Consider the following 13,000-nt stretch of genomic DNA (forward strand, 5'->3'; position numbering starts at 1 on the left):
AGTCATTATGTCCCTGAAGTATAAACTGGACGAGAATGCCCAAGACCAGTGGAAAAGAGGAAGAATTAGAAGGCCTGTGGGTCACTGACTCATTTCCAGAGCCAAGATTAATTTCCTGTTCGATCCATGCCTTCTCAGATGTTCTTCCCTTTTGCCTCCTCTGTCTTCCACTGCTCAACTTTTCTTTTAATCTTTCTCCTTTCTCCCAGTTTGAGATAATTAAGTTTATATGTTACCTGGGCTCAAGGTCTAGAGAGACCCGAGTTCAAATCTCAGCTCTGGCACTGTCCTGCTATTCAAAAATAAAACTCATGTTGGATTTCTCATGATCACATTAATCATAGCTAGTACTGCCTTGATAGCCATTCAAGCACCGGTAGTAATGGGTGAATAATTTACAGATCTCTACTTTGTCCAGGTATTCAAAATAATTCCCATTTTTTTTTAAGATTTTATTTATTTGAGAGAGAGAGTGCAAGTGGGTGGAGGAACAGAGGGAGACGGAGAAGCAGACTCCCCATTGAGCATGGAGCCTGATGTAGGACTCGATCCAGGACCCTGAACTGAGTCCCCACGTGCCCCATAATTCCCATTTTTTAAAACATATTTTATTTATTTATTCATGAGAGATACAGAGAGAGAGAGAGAGAGAGAGAGAGAGACAGGCAGAGGAAGAAGCAGGCTCCATGCAGGGACCCCAACACAGGACTCGATCCCGGGACTTGAGGATCACACCCTGAGCCGAAGGCAGACGCTAAACCACTGAGCCACCCAGATGTCCCCATAATTCCCATTTTAATCTAAGGAGCATCATCTGATTTTTGTCAAAGTAAGAAAGGTTCTTAACAATGGCCATTATCTGAACAAAAACAAATTAATTTTGTGCCCACTATTTTCCATTTACTTCCACTTACTATTAGGTAGTATTGACTGTTGTCTCATTTCCCTGTAATGTCCTCCCTTATTAATCCAGGAAATCATTGTTCTCTTCTGGGGATCCCTGGGTGGCTCAGTGGTGGAGCATCTGCCTTCGGTCCAGGTCGTGACCCCGCTGTCCCGGGATCGAGTCCCGCATTGGGCTCCCTACATGGAGCCTGCTTCTCCCTCTGCCTGTGTCTCTGCCTGTCTGTCTCTGTTTCTCATGAATAGATAAATAAAATCTTTAAAAATAATAATAATAATTGCTCTCTGGGCTCTAAAAGCAATTTGCATATAAGAGATTTATATGCATAATAATCAAATGCTTGTTACGGGTGAGCCAGTAGTTTACACAGTTGTGCCATGTAGCCTACAGAAAAGGAAACTTCATGATGAATGGGTGAATGAATGAATGAATGAATGACTCAATGATTAAAAAATAGTTCAAAATATTCCTCCAATTTTTCAAGATTGCTTTTTTTTTTCATTTTCATTTTCCAAGTCAATGGCTTTGGGGAAATTTTCTGTCTTTCTTTCTTTCTTTTTTATTTTATAAATTTATTTTTTATTGCTTTTCTATACAAAGGAAAGTAAAGGTGCCTGGGTGGCTTGGTTGGTCAGAGCGTCAGACTCTGGACTGTGGCTCAGGACATGATCTCACAGTCCTAGGATGTAGCCGCTGGGCAGGGAGGCTGTTCGTCCTCCCTCTCCCCCTGCCCCTCCTCCTTTCACTCTCTCTCTCTCCATTAAGTAAATAAATCTTTATGGGAAAAAAGAAGAAAAGCGAGTCAAGGAAAAAACAATCGGTAGCAAACTATTAAAACAATTCAACCGCAAAAAATAAAAAAATAAAAAATAAAAATAAATAAAACAATTCAACCCTTAGTAGACAGATATTTATCAAAAAAAATTTTTCTACATGCAAGACACTGTGCTAAGTCCTGAGTAGCTTGCTCACAGAAAGGAAGAAAAAAGGGTTAGGAAGAGGGGGAGCAATACGAGGCATGGGCACGCAGTAGCTGGGGTCGTCCAGCCGGAAGCACAGTAGGACTCCAGAGAAGCAAGGACTAGGCTAGGAGGCGGCCTTGCGCGGTCCTCTGAAGGGCTGAACGTCGAGGCTGAGAGGACTTTACGGGGTATGCAAAGGACAGTCCTCAAAGGCTTTGACTCTTGCGGATAAAAGAGACTAACGAGGTTCAATAACCAAATGCAATGCATAATCCTTTATGGCATCAAAACACAAATAAAGAAACAAGGGGCCAGCAAGGACACCCGGAGGGACTGGAGTCCCCTCGCCATAATAGTCACACTGTTCCATGGGTGTGAAATTTCCTGAGATTGATACTGGTGTTGTGATAACGTGAAAGTGGGTCCTTACCCCCGGGGACACACATACTAACATCAAAGTGTTTAAAGGCAAAGTAACATGGTATCTGGGACCTCTGTGTCAACGTCTACGTGATCAATATATGAATGTCGGAGAGAAAATAAACATCACAAAGTATTAAAACTGGTGAAAGTACACAGTTACCTTTTTAACTTTATCAATAAGATTGAGGGAGAAAGAAAGACTATCTTGTGGGTTCTTTAGGTCTTTCTCGTTTTTGTTTTTTGTTTTTTGTTTTTTTGCCTTTCATCACTGGTGAATTTTTCTTTCATTTTTTTAAAATGTTTATACTGAATTTGGGTATGGGGGGAAAAGGGTATGGAAAAGAATTCTGGGGATGCCCGGGTGGCTCAGCAGTTGGTCTGCCTTCAGCTCAGGTCATGATCCCAGGATCCTAGGATCAAGTCCCGCATCGGGCTCCCTGCATGGAGCCTGCTTCTCCCTCTGCCTGTGTCTCTGCCTCTCTCTGTGTGTGTGTGTGTGTCTCTCATGGATAAATAAATACTTTTTTAAAAATTCTGAAGCCAACTTAATTTTCATTCTTTTGAAATCATTTTTTCCCTGGATGCTCACAGAATTCTTTTTTTTTTTATAATTTTTATTTATTTATGATAGTCACAGAGAAAGAGAGAGAGGCAGAGACACAGGCGGAGAGAGAAGCAGGCTCCATGCACCGGGAGCCTGATGTGGGATTCGATCCCGGGTCTCCAGGATCGCGCCCTGGGCCAAAGGCAGGCGCCAAACCACTGCGCCACCCAGGGATCCCGCTCACAGAATTCTTTGTTCACCCTGACAGCAAATTATTTTGGAAAAGACACACTAGGTATGGATCTTTTTGCATACAACAATGTGAGTCCTCTTAATGCACAAGCACAGATTTGTTTTTTAACTCAGAAGAGTTTTCTTCTACCACATATTTAATTGTCACTTGCATTTAATTATTCTTACAAATTTCAAGAAATGTCTCCTGTGTGCACATTTTCTGCCCTCACAAACTTTCACGTTTTTCTTCTCTCTCCAAGAGCATCTCAAGTCTTTCTCTTCTCAGCCCTCAAGTGACAATTTTGCTGTTTAATATCTCCCATCTTTGCCTTTCTTGTGCTGCTTTTTACGCTTAATTTCTTAGGACTTGTATTTTCTCAAATTTCATAATTGCAAATCAAATGCTTTCAAAAATTTTCTTCTGTTCCTTTTAGGGAATATGCCTCCAAAGGAGAGTTTTCTCTACATCTTCAGATGATGATTTTTCATCTCTTATACTATTATTTTTTTTTCCCAGACCACATTTTATAGAAAAATAAATGGTTCTCTAATCAAGCGGTTTGGGAAACTGGGTTGAAAAGTTAAGTTCTTTGCTGTAGGACTTCTAAGACTTTTTAGTTTGCTGAGTCAGGGCAGAGGGAATGTAACTACCACGAGGTCTTCTTCAAATGCATTTAAACCACTGAACCAGGCAGCCCCGGTGGCGCAGTGATTTAGCGCCGCCTGCAGCACAGGGCGTGATCCTGAAGACCCTGGATCGAGTCCCACATCAGGCTCCCTGCATGGAGCCTGCTTCTCCCTCTGCCTGTGTCTCTCTCTCTCTCTCTGACTCTATGAATAAATAAATAAAATCTTAAAAAAAAATTTTTTTTTTAATAAATAAATAAATAAATAAACCACCGAACCTGTTCTATGGGCCACTTTCAGCTTATCAAAGACTTCATGTTCTGGAACATTATGTTGGGAAAGTTAATACGTACACAGAATCTCATCACTTCTATTTTTTTTTCCCCATTATACTCAATGAAAAGAAACTTGGCATTTGGGGGAAACAAAGCAAACCCTGCACCAGTCCTCCTGTCCATCCAGTTGAATGAGTGCACACGTAGCAGGGCCGCTAATGCTCCAAGCCTCTGGACATGTGACCAATGTCTAGTGATTGTTCAGCCCTCACCCCTTCGCTGCAAGGAGAGTGGATCGCCCCCTCCTCCCCCGGCATGCCTGCGGGCCCCGAGGCACGGAACTCAGCCCTTGCTCTGGGCTGATGCTGGTCTGCCCCTCAAATTCATATGCTGAAGCCCTAATCCCCGGGGTGACCGTATTAGGAAGTGGGCCTCTGGGAGGTGCGTAGGTACAGATGAGGCCATGAAGGTGGACTCCGCAGGAAGGAAAGGGCCCCGTAAGCAGAGGAAGAGAGCAGGGCTCACATGCGGGGCTGGATCCCGGGACCCTGAGATCACGACCTGAGCCCAAGTTGGCTGCCTCGCTGACTGAGCCCCCAAGTAGAGAACAGGGGGATGCTAACTCAAATAATTCCTAGCTGGCCACCCTCTCCATGTAGAAGTACCAAACGGGACAAAATATAAAGAATCCATTTAGGGCAGCCTGGGGAGCTCAGCGGTTGAGCATCTGCCTTTGGCCCAGGGCGTGACCCCGGGGTCCCGGGATCCCTGCATGGAGCCTGCTTCTCCCTCTGCCTGGGTCTCTGCCTCTCTCTCTCTTTCTCCCTCTCTCTCTGCATCTCTCATGAATGGATAGATAAAATCTTTAAAAAAAAATCAGATTAATTTGGCAACTAACAGAATGAAAAAAATAACAGAATGGACCGCATCATGAATTACAAACGAGTTAGCAAGTTCACCGGCCTCCACATGACTTTTCAACTTCCCACTTATTTATTTAATATCTGGAACTTACTATTGAAACGTCATATTCAAAAATGAACAATAATATCATGCATCATTTTTTTATGTTTTCCTGCAAATAGCTCAAAATCTTCATACAGAAAGATTTTTTTTTTTAATAAATAAAACAAGGTAAACAAAACCAGAAACGAAAATTGAGGTGAATTGGTATGCGGTGCTCAGAGACAAGTGAACGAAGAAGGAGAAAAATAGAATGCAAGCCCCCTAAAGAATCCTGTGGCTTCTAGAAATGCTAGTTGTACATTTTCAGGAAGACAGAAGAGTTTTCCATGAGCCAGAGCCCTAGAGAAAAGGTTCACTGCCGTGCATCTCTGTGTGTATGTGTATGGACGGACATAAACATAGATACTCGAGCTACATAATAAAATGTTAATTTAACTTTATAGAGTATTTAAAAACATTTGAAATATAATTTATCAGTAGTAATGGTAAGAAAAGGAAATGTTAAGAAATGCCATAACTCACAGAAAAGCCACTTGCTATTACGGGCAATGATATTTGCAATTAAGCTGAATACAACTAAATTACGACTTTAATTAAAAGGCATTTCCTAAGATGGCACCAACATGTTTAAAATTTAATACATTTTATACGCGATACTGGAATTATTAACATAAAAATTTCTTTCTGCAGCATGTGCACTTTTTGAAGAGCAAAACATCTTTAACCAATATCAAAATGCTCCCAGAGGGGGGATCCCTGGGTGGCTCAGCGGTTTGGTGCCTGCCTTTGGCCCAGGGCGTGACCCGGAGGTCCCGGGATCGAGTCCCGCGTCGGGCTCCCTGCATGGAGCCTGCTTCTCCCTCTGCCTGGGTCTCTGCCTCTCTCTGTGTGTCTCTCATGAATAAATAAGTAAAATCTTAAAAAAAAAAAAAAAAAAAAAACGCTCCCAGAATCCGTGGAAGTGTCCTGGCATAATAAATTCAGGGAGCAATTTTTCCCGACCCTTTCCACTACAGCTGTTTCCGTCCGTGGTTCACAGTAACGGAACCATGGGCGCGCCCTGGGGGCCCCATGTCCACAAGCATCTTAAACGAAGAGCGAATGGACAGCTCGGGGGTCCCGCAAGCACGGCCTGGGCCGGGGAGGGTCAGAGCAGGGGGGTGCTGCACCTGTGCCAGCCAGCGGGGTGGCGGCCGCAGCCCAGGCGACATCCTTTGCCCATCTTGTCCCGTCTACAAAAGGCTCAGTCCCTGGAGACAACCAGCCGGCCACGGCAGAATCGCTGGGTCGAACAAGCCAGCAGCAGGCGGGGTCACTGCGAGGTTGCCAGGTCCGGGCTGGGGTAAGAACGGGGGGGGGGGGGGGGGGGCCTCGCGGCCCTCTGCTCCGGGGGGCTGCGGGGAGAGCAGGGGTCGAGCACCTGCTGCCCCGAGTGCCCCGGCGGCCGCGGCTGCAGAGCAACGGCCCAGAAGCAAAGAGCACCGTGGTCCCCCGCTAAGACACCAGCGCGTGACCCTGCGCCCCTACAGGGCACCTTACCTACAGGGAAGGAGGGGCTCACCAGGAACCCCGGGATAGAGGGCTCAGGACGAAGGACAGACGCAGGGCGTCCTCCCCGACGCACCCAGCCCCGGGCCTCCCCGCCCGGCCCACGGCCCCACTGGAGACACTGGGGCCCGTGAGCACAGCCTCGCCAGGGTCTCCGCGATCTGAAGGGCGAGAGCTTGATCCGCTCCAGTCACCTCGGCGTAGTCACTTCGAAGCTGGGGGCTCGGTGGGTCCCGTGTCTGCATCCTGCCAGGTCACAACCCCGGGGCCCGGGTCAGCCTCAGGGGGGGCCCTCCTCAGCGGGGGGCCCGCCTCGCCCACACCCTGCCCGCGGCCCCCTGTGCTCTCTCATCCATACCAAGTAAATAAAATCTTTTTAAATAAATTAAAGTCTGTGGCTACAGAGGCCTGTCCCACCGCCTTAGGGCGGGGTTCACAGCGGGCCCAGAGCACCCTGAAAGTCGCCTCGCCCCCTGGACCCAGGTCCTCGGCGGCCGGAGTCGCCCACGGGAAGTGCTCCGCTCCGAGGCCGCAAACAGGTCCCACAGGAGGCAACGGCGGCCCCGGGGCCCCGACGGCCAGTGGCGCTTGTCCTCCTCTCCCCCACTGCAAGCCGCCCTCCAGGGCCCAGCTCGGAGACTGCACACGGCGGCCCCGTCGCCCAGCCCGGGGTCTGAGGTCACCCTAGACTCCGCATCCGGACGCCCCCCTCCGACCGGCCATCACCGCCTGTCGCCCCCGCCCCCAGGTCCTCACCCCCTCCCCTCCAGCCGGATCCCAGGACCCCTCAGGCTGGCATGGGTGAGGCGGGCAGGGCTCCGGGGGGGCTGGTCCTAGATTCGGCACCCAGCACAGGGGCTGCACCTGCCGTCCGCCTCCCGCAGGCCCGGCCTTAGGGCGCCGGAGTTGCTGCACCTCCCGTGCCCGGAGCCCGCAGGTGCCGAGCCCAGCGGCCCCGCGGAAGGGGAGCACCAGAGGGGCCTCCTGGGGGGCCGGGCCCGGGCAGAGCCCGCCTTGGGCCGCCGCCTCTGAGGGGATGCTGAGCGGCTGCGCCCGGGACTTCTCGCGGCCGCCCACCCCGCGGTCGCTGAACCCTCTGCTGCCGGCCCAGGCCCGGCTCCTCACGGGCGCCCCGGGTCCGCAGAGCGTGGCCGCGGCTTCCCTTCCAGGCCCACCCGTGCTCCGTCCCCCCTGGACACACGCACGCACACCCGTGCCCTTGCCTCCCGCCGTCCCACCACATAAACCGGCCCAGAACACCTGCTTCCTCCTCCAGGAAGCCCTCCAGGTCCCCCCACTGTATTGTCCGCTCCCCGAAGGAAGGTGGCCTCCCGGGGCTGCACCTGCCCCCGCTGCCGTCCTGCAGCAAAGGCCCCGGGCCGGGTTCGGGGTGCAGGTGTGGGTGGGCCGAGGAGGGGAGCCAGCGCAGGAAGCCCCGAGCAGGCTCCCCGGGTGCTGCCCTGGGCTCGTCCGCCAGGCCTTGCGGGGCCCTTCTGGCTGCGGGGGCCTCAGGCACCTCTGCAGCAGCCGTCCCTGAGGCAGGCTGCAGTGGCCCCAGCACTCCGGAGGTCTCCGCACGACTTGCCCCCGCGCCGGGGAGCCCAGGACAACCTCCTCTGCAGCCCCCGCCGCCCACTTCCAGCGCCCCCTCCCCGGACCCCCTCAAGCGGGCTGTAAACACCGACGGAAGCACCTAAACCCCCGACACCGACCTGACATGAAGGGTAGTAACCCTAACAGCTGCCCTCAAAGGCCTTGATCGAAGGCAAAAAGTAGCCAAGCAAGTCGACGTGCCATCGAAATTCTGTATTTTTCAACAGAAAACCAACTGGCTGTCAAGGACCAGCGCGGGCGGGCCCTCAAGCCTCCTGCCGCGCACCTGACCACCTCCCGCACACCTGATCCCCTCCCGTGCACCTGACTACCTCCCGCGTGTCAGACCACCTGCACCTGACCACCTGCCATGCACCTGACCACCTGCCGCACATCAAACCACCTGCTGCACACCTGACCACCTCCCGTGCACCTGACTACCTCCCCACACATCAGACCACCTGCACCTGACCACCTGCCATGCACCTGACCACCTCCCACGCACCTGACCACCTCCTGCACATCAAACCACCTGCTGCCTGAAGCCGCTGGAGGATGGAGTCCTGCGGTCCTGGGAAGCACCACCACCCTGGGTGTCCATCCAGGCCCCGTGGACCCCTGGAGCCACGGCCACCAGGGACCACGGCCAGGCCCCCGCAGCCTCCCCGACCTGGGCCGAGGCCTCACCGCCCGCACCGGCAAATCACACGCTTGGGACGTGCCCTGGGACACCTGCAGGCCGCCGCGCCCAAGGAACAAAGACCATAGGTCGAAGGAAAACTCGCGTGGGACGGACAGAGATAGAAAAGGAGTGGTTATTTGCCTTCCTCCGGCAGCACAGCCGCCAGCGAAATCAGAGACCATCAATTCCGACCGATTAAGGGGACCACCGCCCCCGAAACGCATCCGTGGGGCGAGCCTGGGGATCCAGGGCGGTAACCAGCACTCAGCACCGGGGTGTGTGTTGGTTTGGCTGTTTGCTTTAATGTGCACATACTGGAGACCTTTTTCCTTCCCTTTGTCCCTTGGGCAGCCCTCCTCCTGGCTAATAGGAAAATGTTCCTTTCAGTAGCATCGAATGGTCTGCATTGACTTTGTCCCCCAGTGAATACGCGGCAATCAGATAACTTGTTTGAAAGACTCTAAATTGTTTGACTTCGTTCAAAAAGAATCTATAATCATGTGCTGGTTCCAAGCAAGGCCTACAAAGCTTCCTCAATCCATAAGCAAGCGCGAGGGTATTCTCGGCACATAAAAGCCAATATCCTTGTAATTTTGTTCTAAGCCTGTCAAGCTGTTTTGTTCCATAATATTCTACTTAGAAAGTGTTCAGGATCGTCGCTGCAGCCCGGGCGTTATTCAAAGATATGACTCAAGCAATTCTTTTCATTTGTTTTCCTCATGGAGATATTCTTCTTCTATACGTTTAATGCTGATCTAAAGCATTTAATCTAGCTCCTAGCTAAATAATGATTACCTAATTTTACATATAGATACTGGGAAAGCCAAATAAACAAACATGGGTGCATTTAAACAAGGAATTCTCTTCTTTCTCTTATCATTAAGCATAGAGATTTCCAAGAGACTCGTTTTTCTTCCTCTGAGCGTAATATTCTCATGGAAATCTTCATTTATCTATAAGGATGTTCACTGCATCACACTTTAGAGCAGCAAAACAGCTAAAAATAATGAAAGCACACAAAACAGGAAATGGGTGGAATGATGAAATACCCACGCAATGGATATTTCTAAAAATATTATACCCACGCAAATTTTTAAAAATAAAAAAAATTTTAAAATATTTATTAAAAATAAATACCCACGCAATGGATATTTCTAAAAATATTTCTAAAAATGTTAATGGGAAGAATACGAAAGGACACTCAAAGCTGTTCACGGAGTATTGAGATGGAATAAGAAAGATGAAGCCCAGATCTGTTACGCGTGTGCACACACAAATGTGTATAAACCTATAAATATAGATGCATATATACCCACACATCTATATTTTTTTCTTTTCAAGATAATCTCAATTTATTTTCTGAATATGAGTGTGTTTATTTAAATAAATATACTTAGGAAATTGAACACCAATAAAAAATAAATTTATTAAAATAAATAAATAAATAAATGTACTTAGGGGTTTAGCACAGAAAAAAGCTTCTCAGGAGAAGTATTTTGATATTAAATCAAAATACTTAATATCAAATTTTAAATTTTTTTGATATTTTTTATTCTTTGAGCTTTTCTGTTTATCTAAAAATGTTGATATTGCTTTCATAGTAAGGAAAAAGTTATATCTAATAAAATACATATGTCACCTGGGTGTATACAGGTGTGCACTGGCATGAAGCCACAGGCGGACGGGGCATTAATTCTAAGTGGCTAATGCTCATCCTGTATCAGTCGTTGTATTTTTTTTTTTATCACCGTGGGTATAAGCAAGATTAGAAAGGTCGGTGGCACATCATACTTGAGCACATTTCAAAAACGCTCATCAGAACAGCGTCCTCTAACTACGCAGGGGCGGAGCTGAGGCCGAGCAAGGGGAGAGCACCACACTGACTTTGTGCCCGCAGAGGCCGGGGCGAGGGATGGAGCCTCTGAAAACAACCGCCTGAGCACCCCCGCCCCGAGTCCCTTCCAGCTCCAGTCCATCCGCCCTGATAGTTGGGACGGCCTTGGTGTGAGTAAGGAAAGTGGGCACCGGACACACGCAGCCTGGCCTGGGTCGGCGCCAGTCAGAGCTCCCAGGACACGCGAGCTGCGGGGCTGCCTCACTGGTGCCCCATGAGAGCTGTCCTGCCTGCCAGCGCAGTGACCCAGGTGGGCCCCGGGGCCTCGGGCCTCGCGGTTAACAGACACTTAGGGCAGGGCCGCAGGGATAAAGGAAGGCAAAATGCCTCCCCTCAAAAGGTTGCCATCTAGACAGAGAACACGCTTTAAAGGGGGCCGTAACACATGACGGGCCTGGGCAATACAGAGGTCAGCGCAGAGCAAGGACAGAAAGTCTCTCGTGACACATGGTCTGGGGGCCTCTGGGGGGCTCTGTGGTTGACCCTCCCTTCGGCTCAGGTTGTGACCCCAAGGTCCCAGGATCGAGTCCCACATTGAGCTCCCCACAGGGAGCCTGCTTCTCCCTCTGCCTGGGTCTCTGCCTCTCTTTGTGTCTCTCATGAGCAAGTAAATAGAAAGAAAAGAAAGAAAAAGAAAAAGAAAAAAAAAAGAAAAAGAAAGAAAGAGAAAGAGAAAAAGAAAGAAAAAGAAAAGAAAGAAAGAAAGAAAAAAGAACATTCTGTATCCTTGCAACATAAACCAAGAAACAAATTTTTTAAATTTTATTTATTTATTTTAGAGAAAGAAAGAAAGTTCATGTGAGTGGGGGGAGGAGCAGAGGGAGAGAAAGAGAATCTCACGCAGAGGCGGCCCGGAGCGTGGAGCCTGACGGGGGAGGACGGGGGGGGGCTCCATCTCATGACCCCGAGGTCGTGACCCGAGCCGAAACCAAGAGTCTGACGCTTAACCCACTGGGCCACCCAGGCGCCCCGAGAAACCAAGAATCTCAAAGGTAGGGGCAGGCATGGAAGCACCTGTAACTATTTAAGACCATTCTCAGGTCCTCCTTCCTAATACAATGTAAACATGTAGTTGACTCCTAGTTGGAAAACCACATTTGGCTGAATTTTGCATGTCATGGGGTTAACTAAATGCAACTGCACTAAGCATTTCAATTCATTTTCTTTTTTTTTTTTTTTATAAATTTTATTTATTTATTTGACAGAGAGAGTGAGCAAGCGAGCAGGGGAGGAGGTGGGCAGAGAGGGAGAGAGAAGCAGGCTCCCTGCGGGAGGGGCTCGCCCCGATGTGGGGCCCCATCCCAGGGTCATGTCCTGAGCCAAAGGCAGACGCCCAACCGCTGCGCCACCCAGGGGCCCCTTCAACTGCCTTCCTGGCAGCCCGGCAAAGACGAATGAAATGCAGCAACTGGAAGTGCACCGTGGAAAGATCCATTCGGACACACGTGTAGCTTGTGCTTCGGCTTCTCAGTTCCCTGGGAGGATAGACCCCTACACGCCGCAAACGTGAGAAAACGCAGCCAGACCCACGACTGCGTGTCCCAGCCAGGGCGCGCGGACTTGCAGCGACGCCTGCTCGGAGACGGCCACTGTCTGCCAACTTCCGTGTCACTCTCGGGCAGCTCAGCGTTAACCTGGTGCTTGTCACGGAAGCAAGAGACACGGCGGCTCCAATAACCTCCAGCTCACTCCCCACAGGCTCGTTCCTACAGACGCCCAGAGCCACGCTCACACCACGTGAGGCCATGCCCGTACCTGAAAGGGCGAAGTCTCCTTTCCGGCTTTCGCTCTCCCTGATTAGGAAGGCGCCCGGCTCATTTCCCGAATGCAAGAGCTGTTTCTCCGCTTCCGTTCTCTTGATCGCGCCGAAGAACCACCTGGAAGGAATCAGATGTAAACGCTCATTAACCAGACCACGGTCATTCTTTCAGGGGCGGGAGGGCTGCGAGCAGGTAGTCCACGCGGGAGGGCTGGCTCCTCGCCACTGGAACTATCACAGGGACAAGCGGCAGCTCTCGACGGTTGCAGCGATTTCTGGGGACGTCTGTGACCCTCAGAAAACAGGACCCTGACCCTGACCAGAAAACAGGAATTTGGCCGATGCCGCTAGCTCGTCCCTTCTCCCACCTGCGTCCTGTTCTGTCTGGAGGTAACGCGTCCTCCTCGGGCAGACGCCAAGCCTCCGGGTGGGCCGCCGTGCTGGGCTGCGGGGCTCCGTGCTCCGCGATTGCTCATCATCAGCCCCACACCGTCCGCTGCCCCCTGACGCCTTCTGGGTGTTAGGAGGCAAACATTCCAATCGAAGGACTCATACGCTTCCCATTAAAGTGTCAACGATTAAAACTGTC

General features: G+C 50.3%; 1 protein-coding gene across 1 annotated transcript in view; it reads right to left on the reverse strand.

Annotated features, from left to right (window-relative positions):
• FRK (fyn related Src family tyrosine kinase) overlaps positions 1–13,000 on the reverse strand; it is a 96,462-nt gene that overhangs the window by 34,024 nt on the left and 49,438 nt on the right. The window contains exon 2 of the mRNA XM_072739384.1: positions 12,408–12,529. Within this exon, the coding sequence (XP_072595485.1) occupies positions 12,408–12,529 (122 nt within the window). The remainder of the gene's footprint in view (positions 1–12,407; positions 12,530–13,000) is intronic.

The sequence above is a fragment of the Vulpes vulpes genome, chromosome 1 (genome assembly GCF_048418805.1).
Source record: "Vulpes vulpes isolate BD-2025 chromosome 1, VulVul3, whole genome shotgun sequence".
NCBI classification, from domain to species: domain Eukaryota; kingdom Metazoa; phylum Chordata; class Mammalia; order Carnivora; family Canidae; genus Vulpes; species Vulpes vulpes.